Raw genomic sequence first — 18,847 nt, 5'->3', positions numbered from 1 at the left:
TGGCCTAAACCTTCTCTATGCTTTCTTTTCTTCTTAATATACTTAATAACCTCCCTTTTGTTAACCTTAGCCCCCGTAAGCATGGATTTTTTTCCCTAATGTCTTTTTTGTATTGTTTGCTATCTATTTTCACTTTTTTCCCATTTGTATAGATTGCTTTTCCCCACATAATTGCTACCTTCATTCACCATTCAAAGGGGTCTTTAGCCAAAGTTCTCCACTTCCTTGACTGCAGAATCGTGAATTTTTAGCTAGCCGTGTTAGTCTGGATCTGTAAAAAGCAACAAAGAGTAAAGAACTCCCAATTTTCATTCCCATTTTCCTTTCTAATATTTTCCTCCTAGTCAGTTTTCTTGATAATTTTCTTAACCTTTGGGAAATTAGTCCTTTTGAAGCACTAAGTATCTATAGGTATTACTGGTTGGGAATGGTTCTCTGTTTGTCTAATTGAATGTAATCAGTTGTATTCTTTATATTCCTCTCCTCTATCATATGCCCCCATTTTTGTCTCTTCTCTAAACTAAACAGTCCCAGACTTTACAGTCTGTCTGCATATGGGAGCCTTCCCCATTCTCAGAGCCCGTCTCAGAAATCCCCTTTATAATGCTGTATCCTTTTTAGAGACTGGGTGACCAAAACTGAGCACATATCCAGAGCAGGTTATTCTCCATCCCATTTCTTAGGCATCCAAATATTTTATTTGATTTGGCCACTACTGCAAAAAAGCAGGTGTTTTGTTGACCTGCTATCATTGACACCCAAGTCTTTTCCCTGAGGTTTGTTTTGGTTGGGATGTTTCTCCCTGGCACATGTCTTGGTAAAGGTTTTTTTTTTTTTTTCTTTAATTCTCAGATTTTGAGCAATCGGGTGAATGGGAAACTCCCTACAGCATGGACTCCCTAGACTAGCTTGCATTACATTAAGGAACAATGATGGATAACCAGTGTCCACACTCATGTTTCCTGCTGGTGCCTATAAACATTTTCCACACCGCAACATGTAGAATTATTGACACATGGAGCACCATCAAATATGGAATCGGCATTAGTAGGGCCAGTTGTTCATAACAATATCTGAATAACAAAAATGTCATTTTTCAGTTTGTGAAGAGCGACCAATCTGCTTCACCCATGAGAACAGCCTCCAGTAGTGCACGTAGTGTCTCATATGAATATTGTCTCTTCATCCAGGCATTTGTACTGTGACCATCACCCTAGAGCCTGGGCACATACAGGAAGTCAGAGCAGAGTACAGTATATGCTGGAGACACCATTCTACCTCAGAGTTGGACACCTTCTCCCCTACTCCATGTCAGATTCCAACAAAACCAACTTCACCAACCCGTCCACCTTCATCCTGCTGGGCATTCCTGGCCTGGAGATGGCCCATGTCTGGATTTCCATTCCCTTCTGCACCATGTACGCCATAGCCGTCTTGGGGAACTTCACCATCCTGTTCATTGTGAAGAGGGAGCCAAGCCTCCATGGGCCCATGTACTATTTCCTCTGCATGCTGGCTGTCAGTGACCTGGTCCTGTCTACATCCATCCTACCGAAAATGCTGAGCATCTTCTGGTTCAATTCCAGGGAGATCAATTTCAATGCCTGCCTCACCCAGATGTACTTCATTTACTGCTTCTTAGTGATGGACTCTGGCATCTTGGTGGCCATGGCTTTGGATCGCTATGTGGCCATCTGCGATCCCCTGAGACATTCCACCATCCTGACAAACCCCGTGGTGGCCAAGATTGGCCTGGTCATGGGGCTGCGTGGAATAATGCTAATACTGCCCTATCCCTTCCTGGCAAGGCGGTGGCCATATTGTAGAATCAACATCATCCCCCACTCGTACTGCGAACACATGGCTGTGGTGAAACTGGCCTGCGCTGACACCCGTGTCAGTAGTTACTACGGCCTCATTGTGGGATTCATGGTGACTGGTCTGGATTTGTTTTTTATTGCTGTGTCCTATATCCAGATCCTCAGGGCCATTTTCAGTCTCCCTACAAAGGATGCCCAGCTCAAGACTTTTGAGACCTGCGGGTCCCACCTGTTTGTCATTTTAGCCTCTTACATCCCCGTTCTTTTCTCCTCCCTCATGCACCGGTTTGGCTACAATGTGGCCCTCCATTTCCACATTCTCATGGCCAACGCGAACCTTCTTGTGCCCCCCATGCTACACCCCATCATCTATGGGGTGAGGACCAAACAGATCCGGGACAGGCTGCTCCGGCTATTTAGTCATAAAGGGACCTAAAGTTTTCTCCTGTTGCTCCGGCTCTCAGACTGAACTCTGTGCAGAGCTGGCTGGTGAGATGGTGCTGGGCCCTCTTCCCTGGATCACTTACTGGACAGTCAAAAAGACATTAAATCCTTTCCAGACCTTACTGTGCTGTGTCAGCATGACAAACTGAGAATAGGTCTATGGACAATTCAGTGGGTTGCCACATTTCTAATTGCTGGTATCTGGACACCCAAAACCTCACCCTTTGCCCCACCTTTTCTGCCAAGGCTCCAACCCTGCTTTACTTCTTCCCCCCCCAAGGCCTCTATTCCCCTCCCCCTGTCTCTTGCTGAATTAGTTCTACCCCTCTCCTCTGACCCCAGCTACAAGGGAGCATTTTCAGATTTTGGTAGAGGTGTCAACTTTAACCGTGATTCCAAAGGCTACTTAAGGTCTTGAAAACTCCAGGTTTTTGGCAGATAACTTAGCAACTAGGTGACAGGAGCTCTGTATCTAATTCTCGTGTATAAAAAAGGAAATAAAATAAATATTAGACCCACTCAGCTCTAATACTAACATGTTCTGACATTTTGTGCCAGAAGAGGGGACAGAGAGAAAAAGTGTTGGTTCAGCCCTTTAAAAACACAGAGACTAGATGGGACAAGAGAGAGAGAGAGGCACAAGGGTGGCAGAGGGAGCTTTTTGGTTGCAGGGCTGTGGCTGCAGCAGAGAGACAGACTCAAGGTGGAGGAAAAGACATGAATTGCAGGAGGTGGTCGCTAGACACCCTGCAGGGCTCTGACCAAATCCCAAAGTATGTTCCAGGGTGGTTAGGAGAAATTAATGCACATTGGAAAACAATCCCGACTATACATATGAAATCATAGGGTCTAAATTAGCTGTTACCACTCAAGAAAGAGATCTTGGAGTCATTGTGAATAGTTCTCTGAAAACATCCACTCAATGTGCAGCAGCCGTCAAAAAAGACTCAGAACCTATGCAGAGTCCCAGTGAAGTCCTGGCCCGAAGAACTCCAGAGCTACACTGTGGAGCTGGGCCAGGATCCCTGGGGCTGGGCTCAGGATATTGAACCGGTACCAGAGCAAGGGAAAGTCACTGGAGTAGTCCTGTCCAGCTCCCCAGCCACTCACCCACCCTGGCCTCCAAATCCTACCAGAGAAGGATGTGTGTCTGTTACGTTATTGACATGAACTGGGACCGTATAGATCATTGTTGCAACATAGTTGCACTAAATCTTGTACAAAGGAGATCAAGTAAGGTGTCTATGGAAAGGTTGTAATTTGCTGGTTATGATTATGCTGTCTGTGTGTCTGATAAGCAACAGAGGGTCCTGTGGCACCTTTAAGACTAACAGAAGTATTGGGAGCATAAGCTTTTGTGGGTAAGAACCTCACTTCTTCAGATGCAAGTGAGATTCTTACTCACGAAAGCTTATGCTCCCAATACTTCTGTTAGTCTTAAAGGTGCCACAGGATCCTCTGTTGCTTTTTACAGATTCAGACTAACACGGCTACCCCTCTGATACTTATGTGTGGTGTGATTTTCCACAGTAAGAATAAAGGGGTTTCCTTCTGGCCTCTGGAGAACTGTGCTTGAAACTGGAGCTCTGAACAAAGGACTGAATGACCCAAACAAGCTGGGATGTTTGTACTCCAGAGACTTGATTGGTTTGAATCAGCAGTAATCCCAACAAGCCAATTTGTATTTCTCATCTATATTTCGTCCTTTTTATGAATAAACCCTTAGATTTTAGATTCTAAAGGATTGGCAACAGCGTGATTTGTGAGTAAGATATGACTGGTATATTGACCTGAGTCTGGGGCTTTGTCCTTTGGGATCGGGAGAACCATTTTTCTTTTACTGGGGTATTGGTTTTCATAATCATTCATCCCCATAACGAGTGGCGCTGGTGGTGATACTGGGAAACTGGAGTGTCTGAGGAAATTGCTTGTATGACTTCTGATTAGGCAGTGGGGTGAGACTGAAGTCTTCTCTTTTTGGCTGGTTTGGTTTGCCTCAGTAGTGGAGGAACCTCAGTCTTGGCCTGTGACTGCCCTGCTCTAAGCAATTTGTCCTGAATTGATACTCTCAGTAGTGTCCTGCCAAAGGCCGATTTGTTACAGTGGCGGAAAGGTAAATGCCGAGATAGAGCAGTGGACCCACTTCTAGTGCACGTGGGTGGGAGGGAGCTTGTCTGCCACCTGTCCCCGACCATCAGGTGAGAGCTCTTGACCCAGTTGACCCAGGCAGAGGAGGCTGCTGAGTAGATCGCCTGACAGGCCTCCACCTGCCCCAGGTTGCCCAGGTTGCAGAGGTGGTCAAAAAAGCAAACAGGATGTTAGGGATCATTAAAAAGGGGATAGAGAATAAGACTGAGAATATGTTATTGCCCTTATATAAATCAATAGTACGCCCACATCTCGAATACTGCGTACAGATGTGGTCTCCTCATCTAAAAAAAGATATACTGGCACTAGAAAAGGTTCAGAAAAGGGCAACTAAAATGATTAGGGGTTTGGAACGGGTCCCATATGAGGAGAGATTAAAGAGGCTAGGACTCTTCAGCTTGGAAAAGAGGAGACTAAGGGAGGATATGATAGAGGTATATAAAATCATGAGTGATGTGGAGAAAGTGGATAAGGAAAAGTTATTTACTTATTCCCATTATACAAGCACTAGGGGTCACCAAATGAAATTAATAGGCAGCAGGTTTAAAACAAATAAAAGGAAGTTCTTCTTCAAGCAGCGCACAGTCAACTTGTGGAACTCCTTACCTGAGGAGGTTGTGAAGGCTAGGACTATAACAGCGTTTAAAAGAGAACTGGATAAATTCATGGTGGTTAAGTCCATTAATGGCTGTTAGCCAGGATGGGTAAGGAATGGTGTCCCTAGCCTCCGTCTGTCAGAGGATGGAGATGGATGGCAGGAGAGAGATCACTTGATCATTGCCTGTTGGTCCACTTCCTCTGGGTCACCTGGCATTGGTCACTGTCGGTAGACAGCATACCGCGCTAGATGGACCTTTGGTCTGACCCGGCACGGCCGTTCTTATGTTTTTATGTTTGGACCAAGAGGAGCACATCATCGGCGTATGCTGACAGGACCAGCCACAACTCCAGCTCATGGAGCACCAACCCTGTCAATCTCTGGTGGAGGAGACAGAGGAAGGTTTCGATTGCCAGAGTATACAGCTGGCCTGACAGCAGACGCCCCTGACATACCCCTGGCCCAAAGCTGACTGGTTCAGTCACGGTCCAGTCCTGCCCAAGCACTCCACGGAGGCATACAGCACCTAGAGAAAACCCACAAACTGAGGCCAGAAGACTAACGCCCACAGAGCGCCCTTGAGATACCCGTGGTCCATCCTGTCAAATGCCTTCTCCTGGTCTGGCAGGGGCAGGAGGGTGAATGATAGACCATCCCTACACCCAAGTTCCAGAAGGTCCCAGACCAAATAGAAATTATCAAAGATGGTGCACCCCAGGACAGTGTAAGTCGGGTCGGGATGGACACATACACAGCACGGACTCCAGCCACAGTGAGATGGCCTTCGGTATGACTTTGTAGTTCGTGCTGAGGAGCGAGTTGGGTCACCAGTGTCAAAGGTTGCAGAGGTCCCCTTTCTTCGATAGCAAGCCTGTATGACAGAGGGAGGAACCTGCTCCCCAAGGACTCAGCCCAGAACATGCAATAGAACTCCACGGTCAGCCTGTCCATGCCCGGAGACTTATTAGGGGCTTCTGAGAACTCGGACAGAATGAGAAGCAGCTTCAGCTGGTCCTGGTCATCTGCACTGACCTTCAGGAGTTCGTACCAGAGCACTGTGTAGGCATCGGCATTGGTCGGATCTATGGAGAAGAGGCTGGTATAGAAGGCCCCGACCCTTCCACACATCTCCTCTGGATCCATGAGGGGGGCGCTGTCCTCTGTCAAAAGGCAGGTGATGTTTTTCTTAGCCCTCCTCTTTTTCTCCAGGGTGTAGAAGAAGCGGGAGCCATGATCCATCTCCTGAACGAGATGGACGCGGGATCAGACAAACACGCCTCGGGCCCAATGATCCTCCAGAGCCCGGAGCTCCTCCCGCTTCTCCTGGCACACTGTGAAAGGGATGGATCCCTGGGGATGATGGCCAGATGCCTCTCCAGCTCCATGACCTCCCACTCCAACTGCTCCATCACCACATCTCTTCGCCAGCTGTCGTGAAGTTGCAGCAGACATGTACTTTCCCCACATCCCACCACCGCTGCGCTGAGGGAAAGGCATGTCGCTGCCCCTGCCAGGCCAGCCAAAACTCCCAGAAGGATGCCACGAAGCCCACGTCCTCCAGCAAGCTATTATTGAAGTGCCAATAGGCTGGCACCAGCCTCTCAGAGGTGAGAGAGGCCATCATGGCCACCAAATGGTGGTCCAAAAATGGGGCAGGCCAGATGTTGAAGCAGTGGGCCTGTGCCAGGTGGAAGCAAGATAGATAAATGTAGTTCAACTGGGAGTGTTGCTACTGATTGACCTCCACCTGGACTTATGTGAAGGTGGAGTCACCGTCCATGTGGTTATCGTGATGGTCAATGATCTCTCTGAGGATGCCTTTTGTGGGCTATGACTCACTTCTTCATTTTTTTTTACTTTAATTTTCACTCCATTCATCTGAAGGAGTGGACAATAGTACACGAAAACTTATGATCTATTCAATTTGTTAGTCTTTAAGGTGGCACAAGACTTTTTGTTGTTTTTGTCTAGTGCTAGTTTGTTAATTCGAACGTCATGTGGTACTAGGTAAAGAAACTTGCAATGGTCTATGTATATTTGATCTCCCCAGTTCCCTTTATCACTCAAACTTGTTATTGCCCAATAAAGGCATGAATTGTAGTCCCACCCTTTCATTCGTTATTGATTAAATCCCCTATCCACTTTTCCATTTTTATGCCCAGGAATGATGTCAAGCTAACAGGCATAACATTAGCACTCTGTCAGTCTTCTGGGATATCCTTGGCGTTCTAATATTTATTAAAAATTAACATTAGCGGGACAGAGATCTCTGCAGACAGCTTGTTTAGGACTCTCTGGGTGCGAGGTAACTGGGGCGGCTGATTTAAAAATATTGATCCCTAGTAGGTGCTGTTTTCCATCCTCCATAGCTACCAGTGAACTGCAAAGAAGTTCACGTTCATGAGTACAGCATCCTTCTTGTTTCTAATACAGAACAGAAAGGTTTGAAAAACATTTGTGCCCTTTCTGCATCATTATTAATAGTGTGACCATCTCCATCTAGTACAGGCCTCTTTGGATTTCCTTTGTTTCTAATGTACTTGCAAATCTTCCTCTTTTTTCTTAGCCCTGCCAGCCATGTATTAGTCTCTAGTGTTTTTTGCTTCCCTAAGCCATTTTCTATGGTTCAAAACTTCTAATTTGTATCAGTTGCTATCCACTTCCCATATTTTAGAGGCACTGATGGTTGATCTTCTGTCCATGGACGGGGAGCAGACATCCATGATCAGCCTCCTGGACCTCTTGGCATTATTTGACACTGTTGGCAATGAGATACTGCTGTCTCACCTGAAAGGCAGCGGGAGTCCAGAGGGATGCACTAAAATGGTCTGAATCCTTCTTGGAGGGATGCATCTGTGACGATGTGGTTCTGGCGAGACCCAACGGAGAGTGCCAACTCAGGACAAATTGCTCAAACAGGGCACTTACAGCCCAAGGCTGGGTTTTTTCCACCTCTAAGGCAAACCAAACCAGCCAGACTAAGAGGACTTCGGTCTCACCCCACTGGCTAACCACAAGTCTCACAAGCAATCTCCTTAGACACTCCAGTTTCCCAGTATCACCACCAGTGCCACTCGTTATGGGGACAAATGGTTATGAAAACCAATACCCCAATAAAAGAAAAAAGGTTCTCTCGCTCCCAAAGGACCAAGCCCCAGACCCAGGTCAATATACAAATCAGATCTTACCCACAAATCACACTGTTGCCAATCCTTTAGAATCTAAAATCTAAAGGTTTATTCATAAAGGGAAAAAGATAGAGATGAGAGTTAGGATTGGTTAAATGGAATCAATTACATACAGTAATGGCAAAGTTCTTGGTTCAGGCTTGCAGCAGCAATAGAATAAACTGCAGGTTCAAATCAAGTCTCTGGAATACATCCCCCGCTGGGATGGGTCCTCAGTCCTTTGTTCAAAGCTTCAGTTTGTAGCAAAGTCCCTCCAGAGGTAAGAAGCAGGACTGAAGTCAAAAAGGAGATGAGGCATCAGCCTTATATAGTCTTTTCCAGGTGTAAGATCACCTCTTTGTTCTTACTGTGGAAAATTACAGCAAAATGGAGTCTGGAGTCACATGGGCCAGTTCCTGCATACTTTGCTGAGTCTGAAGGCATATTTGCCTTCTCTCAATGGGTCCATTGTATAGCTGATGGTCCTTAATGGGCCATCAAGCAGACTAAACAGAGCTAATCCCAGCTTGTCTGGGATTCACAGCAGGCACAGCAGGGACAGAAGGATAGTGAAGAAGTTTGGCAGCATGTGACCTCCAGAAGGAGAAAGAGGAGCGTCCATGTACCAGCAATGGAGATACAGGTGAGCAATCGTTTCCATGTTCTCTCTACAGGTACTAATGCGGAGAGTGGACTAGATGACACATCTGAAGGAAGGGAGCAGAAGGAGACTCCGCCAATTGGAAGGCAAAAGATGCACTGTCCTAGGGATGAGGGTTCCACAACCACCACTCCCAAGAGGAGGAGGAGGGTGGTGGCGGACAGGGACTCCCTCCTCAGGGGGACTGAGTCAGCTCTCTGCCACCCAGACCGAGAAAACCGAGAGGTCTGCTGCTTGCCAGGAGCTAGGATACATGATATGATGGAGAGACTGCCGAGACTCATCAAGCCCTCGGATCTCTACCCCTTCCTGCTTCTCCACGTGGGCACCAATGATACTGCCAAGAATGACCTTGAGCAGATCACTGCAGACTACGTGGCTCTGGGAAGAAGGATAAAGGAGTTTCAGGCACAAGTGGTGTTCTCATCCATCCTCCCTGTGCAAGGAAAAGGCCCGTTTAGTGACCGTCAAATCGTGGAAGTCAATGAATGGCTACGCAGGTGGTGTCGGAGAGAAGGCTTTGGATTCTTCGACCATGGTATGGTGTTCCAAGAAGGAGGAGTGCTAGGCAGAGATGGGCTCCACCTAACGAAGAGAGGGAAGAGCATCTTCGCAAGCAGGCTGGCTAATCTAGTGAGGAGGGCTTTAAACTAGGTTCACTGGGGGAAGGTGACCAAAGCCCTGAAGTAAGTGGGGAAATGGGATCCTGGGAGGAAGCACAAGCAGGAGGGCGCAAAAGGGGAGGGACTCCTGTCTCATACTGAGAAAGAGGGACAATTGATGAGTTATCTTAAGTGCCTATACACAAATGCAAGAAGCCTGGGAAACAAGCAGGGAGAACTGGAAGTCCTGGCACAGTCTGGGAACTATGATGCGATTGGAATAACAGAGACTTGGTGGGATAACTCACATGACTGGAGTACTATCGTGGATGGATATAAACTGTTCAGGAAGGACAGGCAGGGCAGAAAAGGTGGGGGAGTTGCTTTGTATGTAAGAGAGGAGTATGAGTGCTCAGAGCTCCGGTATGAAACTGCAGAAAAACCTGAGAGTCTCTGGATGAAGTTGAGAAGTGTGAGCAACAAGGGTGATGTCGTGGTGGGAGTCTGCTATAGACCACCAGACCAGGGGGATGAGGTGGACGAGGCTTTCTTCTGGCAACTAGCAGAAGTTGCTAGATCGCAGGCCCTGGTTCTCATGGGAGACTTTAATCACCCTGATATCTTCTGGGAGAGCAATACAGCGGTGCACAGACAATCCAGGAAGTTTTTGGAAAGTGAAGGGGACAATTTCCTGGTGCAAGTGCTGGAGGAACCAACTAAGGGCAGAGCTTTTCTTGACCTGCTGCTCACAAACAGGGAAGAATTAGTAGGGGAAGCAAAAGTGAATGGGAATCTGGGAGGCAGTGACCATGAGAAGGTCGAGTTCAGGATCCTGACACAAGGAAGAAAGGAGAGCAGCAGAATACGGACCCTGGACTTCAGAAAAGCAGACTTTGACTCCCTCAGGGAACAGATGGGCAGGATCCCCTGGGAGAATAACATGAAGGGCAAAGGGGTCCAGGAGAGCTGGCTGTATTTTAAAGAATCCTTATTACGGTTGCAGGAACAAACCATCCCAATGTGTAGAAAGAACAATAAATATGGCAGGCGACCAGCTTGGCTAAACAATGAAATCCTTGCTGATCTTAAACGCAAAAAAGAAGCTTACTTACAAGAAGTGGAAGATTGGACAAGTGACCAGGGAGGAGTATAAAAATATTGCTCAGGCATGCAGGAGTGAAATCAGGAAGGCCAAATCGCACTTGGAGTTGCAGCTAGCAAGAGATGTTAAGAGTAACAAGAAGGGTTTCTTCAGGTATGTTAGCAACAAGAAGAAAGTCAAGGAAAGTGTGGGCCCCTTACTGAATGAGGGAGGCAACCTAGTAACAGAGGATGTGGAAAAAGCTAATGTACTCAATGCTTTTTTTGCCTCTGTCTTCACGAAGAGGGTCAGCTCCCAGACTGCTGCACTGGGCAGCACAGTATGGGGAGAAGGTGAGCAGCCCTCTGTGGAGAAAGAAGTGGTTCGGGACTATTTAGAAAAACTGGATCGGCACAAGTCCATGGGGCCGGATGCGCTGCCTCCGAGGGTGCTAAAGGAGTTGGCGGATGTGATCACAGAGCCATTAGCCATTATCTTTGAAAACTTATGGGGATCAGGGGAGGTCCTGGATGACTGGAAAAAGGCTAATGTAGTGCCCATCTTTAAAAAAGGGAAGAAGGAGGATCCAGGGAACTAAAGACCAGTCAGCCTCACCTCAGTCCCTTGAAAAATCATGGAGCAGGTACTCAAGGAATCAATTATGAAACACTTAGAGGAGAGGAAAGTGATCAGGAACAGTCAGCATGGATTCACGAAGGGGAAGTTGTGCCTGACTAACCTAATTGCCTTCTATGATGAGATAACTGGCTCTGTGGATGAGGGGAAAGCAGTGGATGTGTTATTCCTTGACTTTAGCAAAGCTTTTGATACGCTCGCCCACAGTATTCTTGCAAGCAAGTTAAAGAAGTATGGGCTGGATGAATGGACTGTAAGGTGGATAGAAAGCTGGCTAGATCGTCAGGCTCAATGGGTAGTGATCAACGGCTCCATGTCTAGTTGGCAGCCAGTTTCAAGCGGAGTACCCCAAGGGTCGGTCTTGGGGCCGGTTTTGTTTAATATCTTTATTAATGATCTGGAAGATGGTGTGGACTGCACTCTCAGCAAGTTTGCAGATGACACTAAACTAGGAGGCATGGTAGATACACTAGAGGGTAGGGATCGGATACAGATGGACCTAGACAAATTAGAGGATTGGGCCAAAAAAAACCTGATGGGGTTCAACAAGGACAAGTGCAGAGTCCTGCACTTAGGATTGAAGAATCCCATGCACTGCTACAGACTAGGGACCGAATGGCTAGGCAGCAGTTCTGCAGAAAAGGACCTAGGGGTCACAGTGGACGAGAAGCTGGATATGAGTCAACAGTGTGCTCTTGTTGCCAAGAAGGCTAACGACATTTTGTGTTGTATAAGTAGGGGCATTGCCAGGCGATCAAGGAACGTGATCGTTCCCCTTTATTCGACATTGGTGAGGCCTCATCTGGAGTACTGTGTCCAGTTTTGGGCCCAACACTAGACGAAGGATGTGGAAAAATTGAAAGAGTCCAGCGGAGGGCAACAAAAATGATTAGGTGTCTGGAGCACATGACTTATGAGGAGAGTCTGAGGGAACTGGGATTGTTTAGTTTCCAGAAGAGAAGAATGAGGGGGGATTTGATAGCAGCCTTCAACTACCTGAAGGGGGGTTCCAAAGAGGATGGATCTCGGCTGTTCTCAGTGGTGGCAGATGACAGAGCAAGGAGCATTGGTCTCAAGTTGCAGTGGGGGAGGTTTAGGTTGGATATTAAGAAACACTATTTCACTAGGAGGGTGGTGAAGCACTGGAATGTGTTACCTAGGGAGGTGGTGGAATCTCCTTCCTTCGAGGTTTTTAAGGCCCGGCTTGACAAAGCCCTGGCTGGGATGATTTAGTTAGGAATTGGTCCTGCTTTGAGCAGGGGGTTGGACTAGATGACCTCTTGAGGTCCCTTCCAACCCTGATATTCTATGATACTATGATTCTATGATGTCACCCAGAAGCATAGCATAAGTTTGCCATACAGACAGTATAGAGCCAATATTCATAACTTCAACTACAAAACTGATACACACATATAAACAGCATGATCATAATCAGTAAACCATAACCTTGTCCTAGACACCCTATTTGACCCCCTTTATAGAAGATTTGGGTGCCACTACAGGACCTGGGTTGCAACAATGATCTATATGGTCCCAGTTTATGTCAATAACGTCACAGCATCCAATTCGCGGTGATGGGAAACTGCACCTCCAGCACTAGAGCCATACCTGGTGGAGTCCCAAAAAGATCAGTTCTCCCTGTGGGGCTCTTCTACATCTCCATGCAGCCACTATGGGAACTGGTTACACAACATGGACTCAAACACCAGCAATATGCATGTAACATCGAGCTCCTCCTATCCTTTCCGTATGACCACACCACAAGTTGACCCAGTTCTTGGAAGGAACAGCTGGCTGAAGCTGAACCCAAGCAAGACAGAGGTGATGCTGGTCAGCAGAGCAAAGCATTTTGAAGAGTTATCAGCCATGGTGCAGTGTCCTTTGACTGAAGGGTCACACCCACAATAGGGCAATTTTCTCCATAGTCTAAAAGGCCTCTTGGATGCCTTGCTGACGCTGAGCTCTCTCTCATAGCAGTGTCTGTGAGTAGTGCTTTCTACTATGTTCGGTTGATTAGGAGACTCCATTGCATACTGGTGGATGATGGCCTGGCCTCAGTTATATAGACCTTAGCCACTCCTGTCTGGACTGTAGCAATGCAGTATACCTGGGCATGACGCCTTCACTGCTTACGAAGCTCCAACTAGTACTGAAGGCTGCAGAGAGTCTCCTTAGCAACACAGGCTACTGCGAGCACATTAGACCTGTCCTCCACGCTCTTAACGAGGACAAGGTTAGGGAGTAACACAATGACATTCTATCAAGAAGAAGAACATAATAGAAGAACATAAATTGTTGGGAAAAAGTCAACATGGTTTCTGTAAAGGGAAATTATGTCTTACTAATCTATTAGAGTTCTTTGAAGGAGTCAACAAACATGTGGACAAGGGGGATCCAGTGGACATAGTGTACTTAGATTTCCAGAAAGCCTTTGACAAGGTCCCTCACCAAAGGCTCTTACGTAAATTAAATTGTCATGGGATAAGAAGGAAGATCCTTTCATGGATTGAGAACTGGTTAAAAGCCAGGGAACAAAGGGTAGGAATAAATGGTAAATTTTCAGAATGGAGAGGGGTGACTAGTGGTGTTCCCCAAGTTCAGTCCTAGGATCAATCCTATTCAACTTATTAATAAATGATCTGGAGAAAGGGGTAAACAGTGAGGTTGCAAAGTGTGCAGATGATACTAAACTGCTCAAGATAGTTAAGACCAAAGCAGACTGTGAAGAACTTCAAAAATATCTCACAAAACTAAGTGATTGAGCAACAAAATGGCAAATTAAATGTAATGTGGATAATTGTAAAGTAATGCACATTGGGACAAATAACCCCAACTATACATGCAATATGATGGGGGCTAATTTAGCTACAACTAATCAGGAAAAAGATCTTGGAGTCATCGTGGATAGTTCTCTGAAGACGTCCACGCAGTGTGCAGCGGGAGTCAAAAAAGCAAACAGGATGTTAGGAATCATTGAAAAGGGGATAGACAATAAGATGGAGAATATCTTATTGCCCTTATATAAATCCATGGTATGCCCCCATTTTGAATACGGCATACAGATATGGTCTCCTCATCTCAAAAAGATATACTGGCATTAGAAAAGGTTCAGAGAAGGGCAACTAAAATGATTAGGGGTTTGGATTGGATCCCATATGATGAGAGATTAAAGAGGCTAGGACTTTTCAGCTTGGAAAAGAGGAGACTAAGGGGGGATATGCTAGAGGTATATAAAATCATGAGTGATGTGGAGAAAGTGAATAAGAAAAAGTTATTTACTTGTTCCCATAATATAAGACCTAGGGGCACCAAATGAAATTAATAGGCAGCAGGTTTAAAACAAATAAAAGGAAATTCTTCTTCACATAGCACACAGTCAACTTGTGAAACTCCTTGCCTGAGGAGGTTGTGAAGGCTAGGACTATAACAGCATTTATAAGAGAACTGGATAAATTAATGGAGGTTAAGTCCGTTAATGGCTATTAGCCAGGATGGAAAAGGAATGCTGTCCCTAGCCTCTGTTTATCAGGGGGTGGTGATGGACGGCAGGAGAAAGTTCACTTGATCATTACCTGTTAGGTTCACTGCCTCTAGGGCACATGGCATTGGCCACTGTCAGTAGACAGGATACTGGGCTGGATGGACCTTTGGTCTGATCCAGTATGGCCGTTCTTATGTTCTTATGTTATGTTCAACATTTATAATGGGGAACAGAAACTTGACAATAGAGGGCTCGTAAAGCTATCATGCAAAGGTTTAACAAGAGTTGCTGGCTAGACACTGAAGGTAGACAAATTGAGACTAGAGAGAAAGTGGAATTTTTAGCACTGAGTGTAATTGACCATTGGAACAATTTAGCAAGGATCATGTTGTGTCTCCATCACCGGCCATGTTTTAATCAAGATGGGATGTTTTTCTCAAACATCTGCTCTAGTTCAAACAGGAATTGATCCAGGGCAGTTCCAGGGCCTGTGGAATGCAGGAGGTCAGAGCAGATGATCACAATGGTCCCTCCTGGCCATATAATCTATAAATCTCTCTAGAGTCCCCTGCAAGGATAATATTTGTGTGGGCCTCATTCTGTGTCCTTGTCACACCTTGGGTGTCACATTTTGGTTCTGGGCAGGTTGAAAGGAACACAGTAAATTCAAAGCTCAATGATGCTTGTTATTCAATGCCGCTGATAGGAAATGAACCAGACTGCCTGTGATTCTTTGTGCACCCCTACGTCTCTCTATATAACACTCCCAGCATCCTTCAGTGCACAAACCAAACCATTGTGTGTATGGTCTTTTGTATCTATCATTCCAGGTGCACTGAATTTGGGCTGAACTCCAGTGTGTGACTGAAGAATGGGATGGGCCATCTCTTGCTCCGACCCCACCGTCCTGAGCTCTGAAGTCTTCTGTTAACTGTCAACAGCTGCAGGTTGGGCGCATTAGCTTCAGCTCTGTGTATGGGACCTGGAACAGGGCCTGGAGCTGAAGCTGGAGCAGTCCGGAGCCAGGTACAGTGAACAGCTGGGGCCAGGAAGTGCAGGGAGACGCCCCAGGTGAAGAGGCCTGATGGGTAGTGGCAATGCTGGGAAGAAGGGCCCTGCCATTCAGAGCATGAGGGCATGTGGCCACCACCAAAGCGAGTGTCCGACCTGCAGGATCCCTGCAGCAGAGCGAGGACCTGGGCAGGGCCTGGGCTGTGTGATGAACAGACTGTGAACTGCCCTGACATTTCAGCCACTGTTTGGGGTTCCCCCATGCCACAGAGCAGGGTGATGGGTTTTCCTTCCACCTTTCCCAGTTTCTCCTTATTTTTAATTGGTCTCCCGCTGACAAAACGCTGTCAACACCGGCGCTTTTCTCAGTTAGGAGGGGGTGGTTTTGTCACACCCCTAACCGGCAAAAGTTTTACTGACAAAAGTGCCAGTGTAGACAAAGCCTGAGTTGCATTATAATAAAGACTCAAGTGCTGCACTGTTTAAGAAGATTGCAGTTTTCTGCTGGTCTCTCTCACCAAACCCAGCTGCTAAGAATCATAGAATCATAGATATATCTCAAAACTCTTTCTGAATCGCTTCCCGGAATCTGCTGCATTGCCCGTGAGTTTCAACTCCTTGGAGGCTTTCAGGTGTTCCATCTCCAGGATGGCTTCTTTATTCCTTCACCACAGCTCTGTTACCTCTGCCCTCTCCTCTGGAATCCCCACTGGTACCAGGGGTTGTCCTGGGAATTCATGAGAAGGAGTCTCAGTCTGTACTAGAAGGAGAGACGCGTGATTAGAACTAAAGCAGAGTTACAAAAGCTAATGGAGAGCCACACGCTCCCAGCTGTGTGTCTGGTGCAGCCACCACTCAATGGCCCGTTCTCGCTAGCCCCAATCTATTTCCCAACCTGTGCTCTGGTCTTAACGGCCCAGGACACACTTCCGACAGCCAGGGCATGGCTGTGCATTTCCGCTGTCGCACACTGACCTAGCAGCCGATGTAACCCCCCATTCTTAGTGCTGTTACTCCCCCATCTCCCCATCTGCACCCTTGCTGGTTTGTTACACACAGTAGCTGTGTCTTGTCAGAATTTGATTTCTAAGCTCCTTGGGGCAGGAGCTGTTTCTCTTCTGTGTTTGCGAAGGATTCAGCACAGGACCCTGAACTGGAGTGGGATCTCTGGAGGTTTCTACAATTCAGATAATAAATTACAAACACAACAATCCAGCCAAATCAGGCCTTAGAACCCCCTTGCTTTTAGTGACAGAGGAAGGTCAAACCATGCTTGCCAGCTACAGAGTGTTAGTAACTTGAATACAGGTGGACATGGTGTCCCTGTTCAGTTTGGAGAGGAGAATTTGTTCAGCATCATTTCAGCGCTGAAAAACCCAGGTGCTCCGCACCAGAGAAATCCCCAATTAGCCAGAGGAGCATGCAGAGAGTTCAGCTGTGGGAATCCAAGTGCCCTCCAGCCAGGGCAGTGCTGGAAAGTCTGACTCACCCTGGAACATTCAATTTTAATTCCACCTGGGAGAGACTGGGAGTAAATGAATCGAGATTCATAGATTCTAGGACTGGAAGGGACCTCGAGAGGCCATCGTGTCCAGTCCCCTGCCCTCATGGCAGGACCAAATACTGTCTAGACCATCCCTGATAGACATTTATCTAACCTACCCTTAAATATCTCCAGAGATGGAGATTCCACAACCTCCTTAGCTAATTTATTCCAGTGTTTAACCACCCTGACAGTTAGGAACTTTTTCCTAATGTCCAACCTAAACCTCCCTTCTGCAGTTTAAGCCCATTGCTTCTTGTTCTATCCTTAGAGACTAAGGTGAACAAGTTTTCTCCCTCCTCCTTATGACACCCTTTTAGATACCTGAGTACTGCTATCATGTCCCCTCTCAGTCTTCTCTTTTCCAAACTAAACAAACCCAATTCTTTCAGCCTTCCTTCATAGGTCATGTTGTCAAGACCTTTAATCATTCTTGTTGCTCTTCTCTGGACCCTTTCCAATTTCTCCATTACTTTCTTGAAATGCGGTGCCCAGAACTGGACACAATACTCCAGTTGAGGCCTAACCAGCGCAGAGTAGAGCAGAAGAATGACTTCTGATGTCTTGCTCACAACACACCTGTTAATGCATTCCAGAATCACGTTTGCTTTTTTTGTAACAGCATCACACTGTTGACTCATATTTAGCTTGTGGTCCACTATAACCCCTAGATCCCTTTATGCCGTACTCCTTCCTAGACAGTCTCTTCCCATTCTGTATGTGTGAAACTGATTTTTCCTTCCTAAGTGGAGCACTTTGCATTTGTCTTTGTTAAACTTCATCCTGTTTACCTTAGACCATTTCTCCAATTTCTCCAGATCATTTTGAATTATGACCCTGTCCTCCAAAGCAGTTGCAATCCCTCCCAGTTTGGTATCATCCGCAAACTTAATAAGCGTACTTTCTATGCCAATATCTAAGTCGTTGATGAAGATATTGAACAGAGCTGGTCCCAAAACAGACCCCTGCGGTACCCCACTTGTTATGCCTTTCCAGCAGGATTGAGAACCATTAATAACAACTCTCTGAGTATGGTTATCCAGCCAGTTATGCACCCACCTTATAGTAGCCCCATCTAAGTTGTATTTGCCTAGTTTATCGATAAGAATATCATGCGAGACCGTATCAAATGTCTTACTAAATTCTAGGTATACCACATCCACAGCTTCTCCCTTATCCACAAGGCTCGTTATCCTATCAAAGAAAGCTATCAGATTGGTTTGACATGATTTGTTCTTTACAAATCCATGCTGGCTGTTCCCTATCACCTTACCACCTTAAAAGTGCTTGCAGATGATTTCCTTAATTCCTTGCTCCATTATCTTCCCTGGCACAGAAGTTAAACTAACTGGTCTGTAGTTTCCTGGGTTGTTTTTATTTCCCTTTTTATAGATGGGCACTATATTTGCCCTTTTCCAGTCTTCTGGAATCTCTCCCATCTCCTATGATTTTCCAAAGATAATAGCTAGAGGCTCAGATACCTCCTCTATTAGCTCCTTGAGAGGGAGAAAATAAATCCAATGCAAACACTAATTCAACCTCTATCCTGCCTATAGGGCCCACCTTGTTCCATAGCAGCTTTGGGGAACATTCTGTTGGTGTTGGTTTTATTAACTCTGTTCCCCTGAAGCGACCCCAGTGACTGTGATGTG

At 46.4% G+C, this 18,847-nt stretch overlaps 1 protein-coding gene across 1 annotated transcript; it reads left to right on the top strand.

Moving 5' to 3' along the window:
• The first annotated feature begins 1,257 nt into the window (after positions 1 to 1,257).
• LOC128834123 (olfactory receptor 52K1-like) lies at positions 1,258 to 2,256 on the top strand. The gene has a single exon (XM_054022647.1). It carries the CDS (start codon positions 1,258 to 1,260, stop codon positions 2,254 to 2,256), a length of 999 nt encoding a protein of 332 aa, XP_053878622.1.
• Positions 2,257 to 18,847: the final 16,591 nt, after the last annotated feature.

Source organism: Malaclemys terrapin, chromosome 1 (genome assembly GCF_027887155.1).
Source record: "Malaclemys terrapin pileata isolate rMalTer1 chromosome 1, rMalTer1.hap1, whole genome shotgun sequence".
Classification (NCBI taxonomy): Eukaryota; Metazoa; Chordata; order Testudines; family Emydidae; genus Malaclemys; species Malaclemys terrapin.
This window is presented reverse-complemented; position numbering and strand designations above follow the sequence as displayed.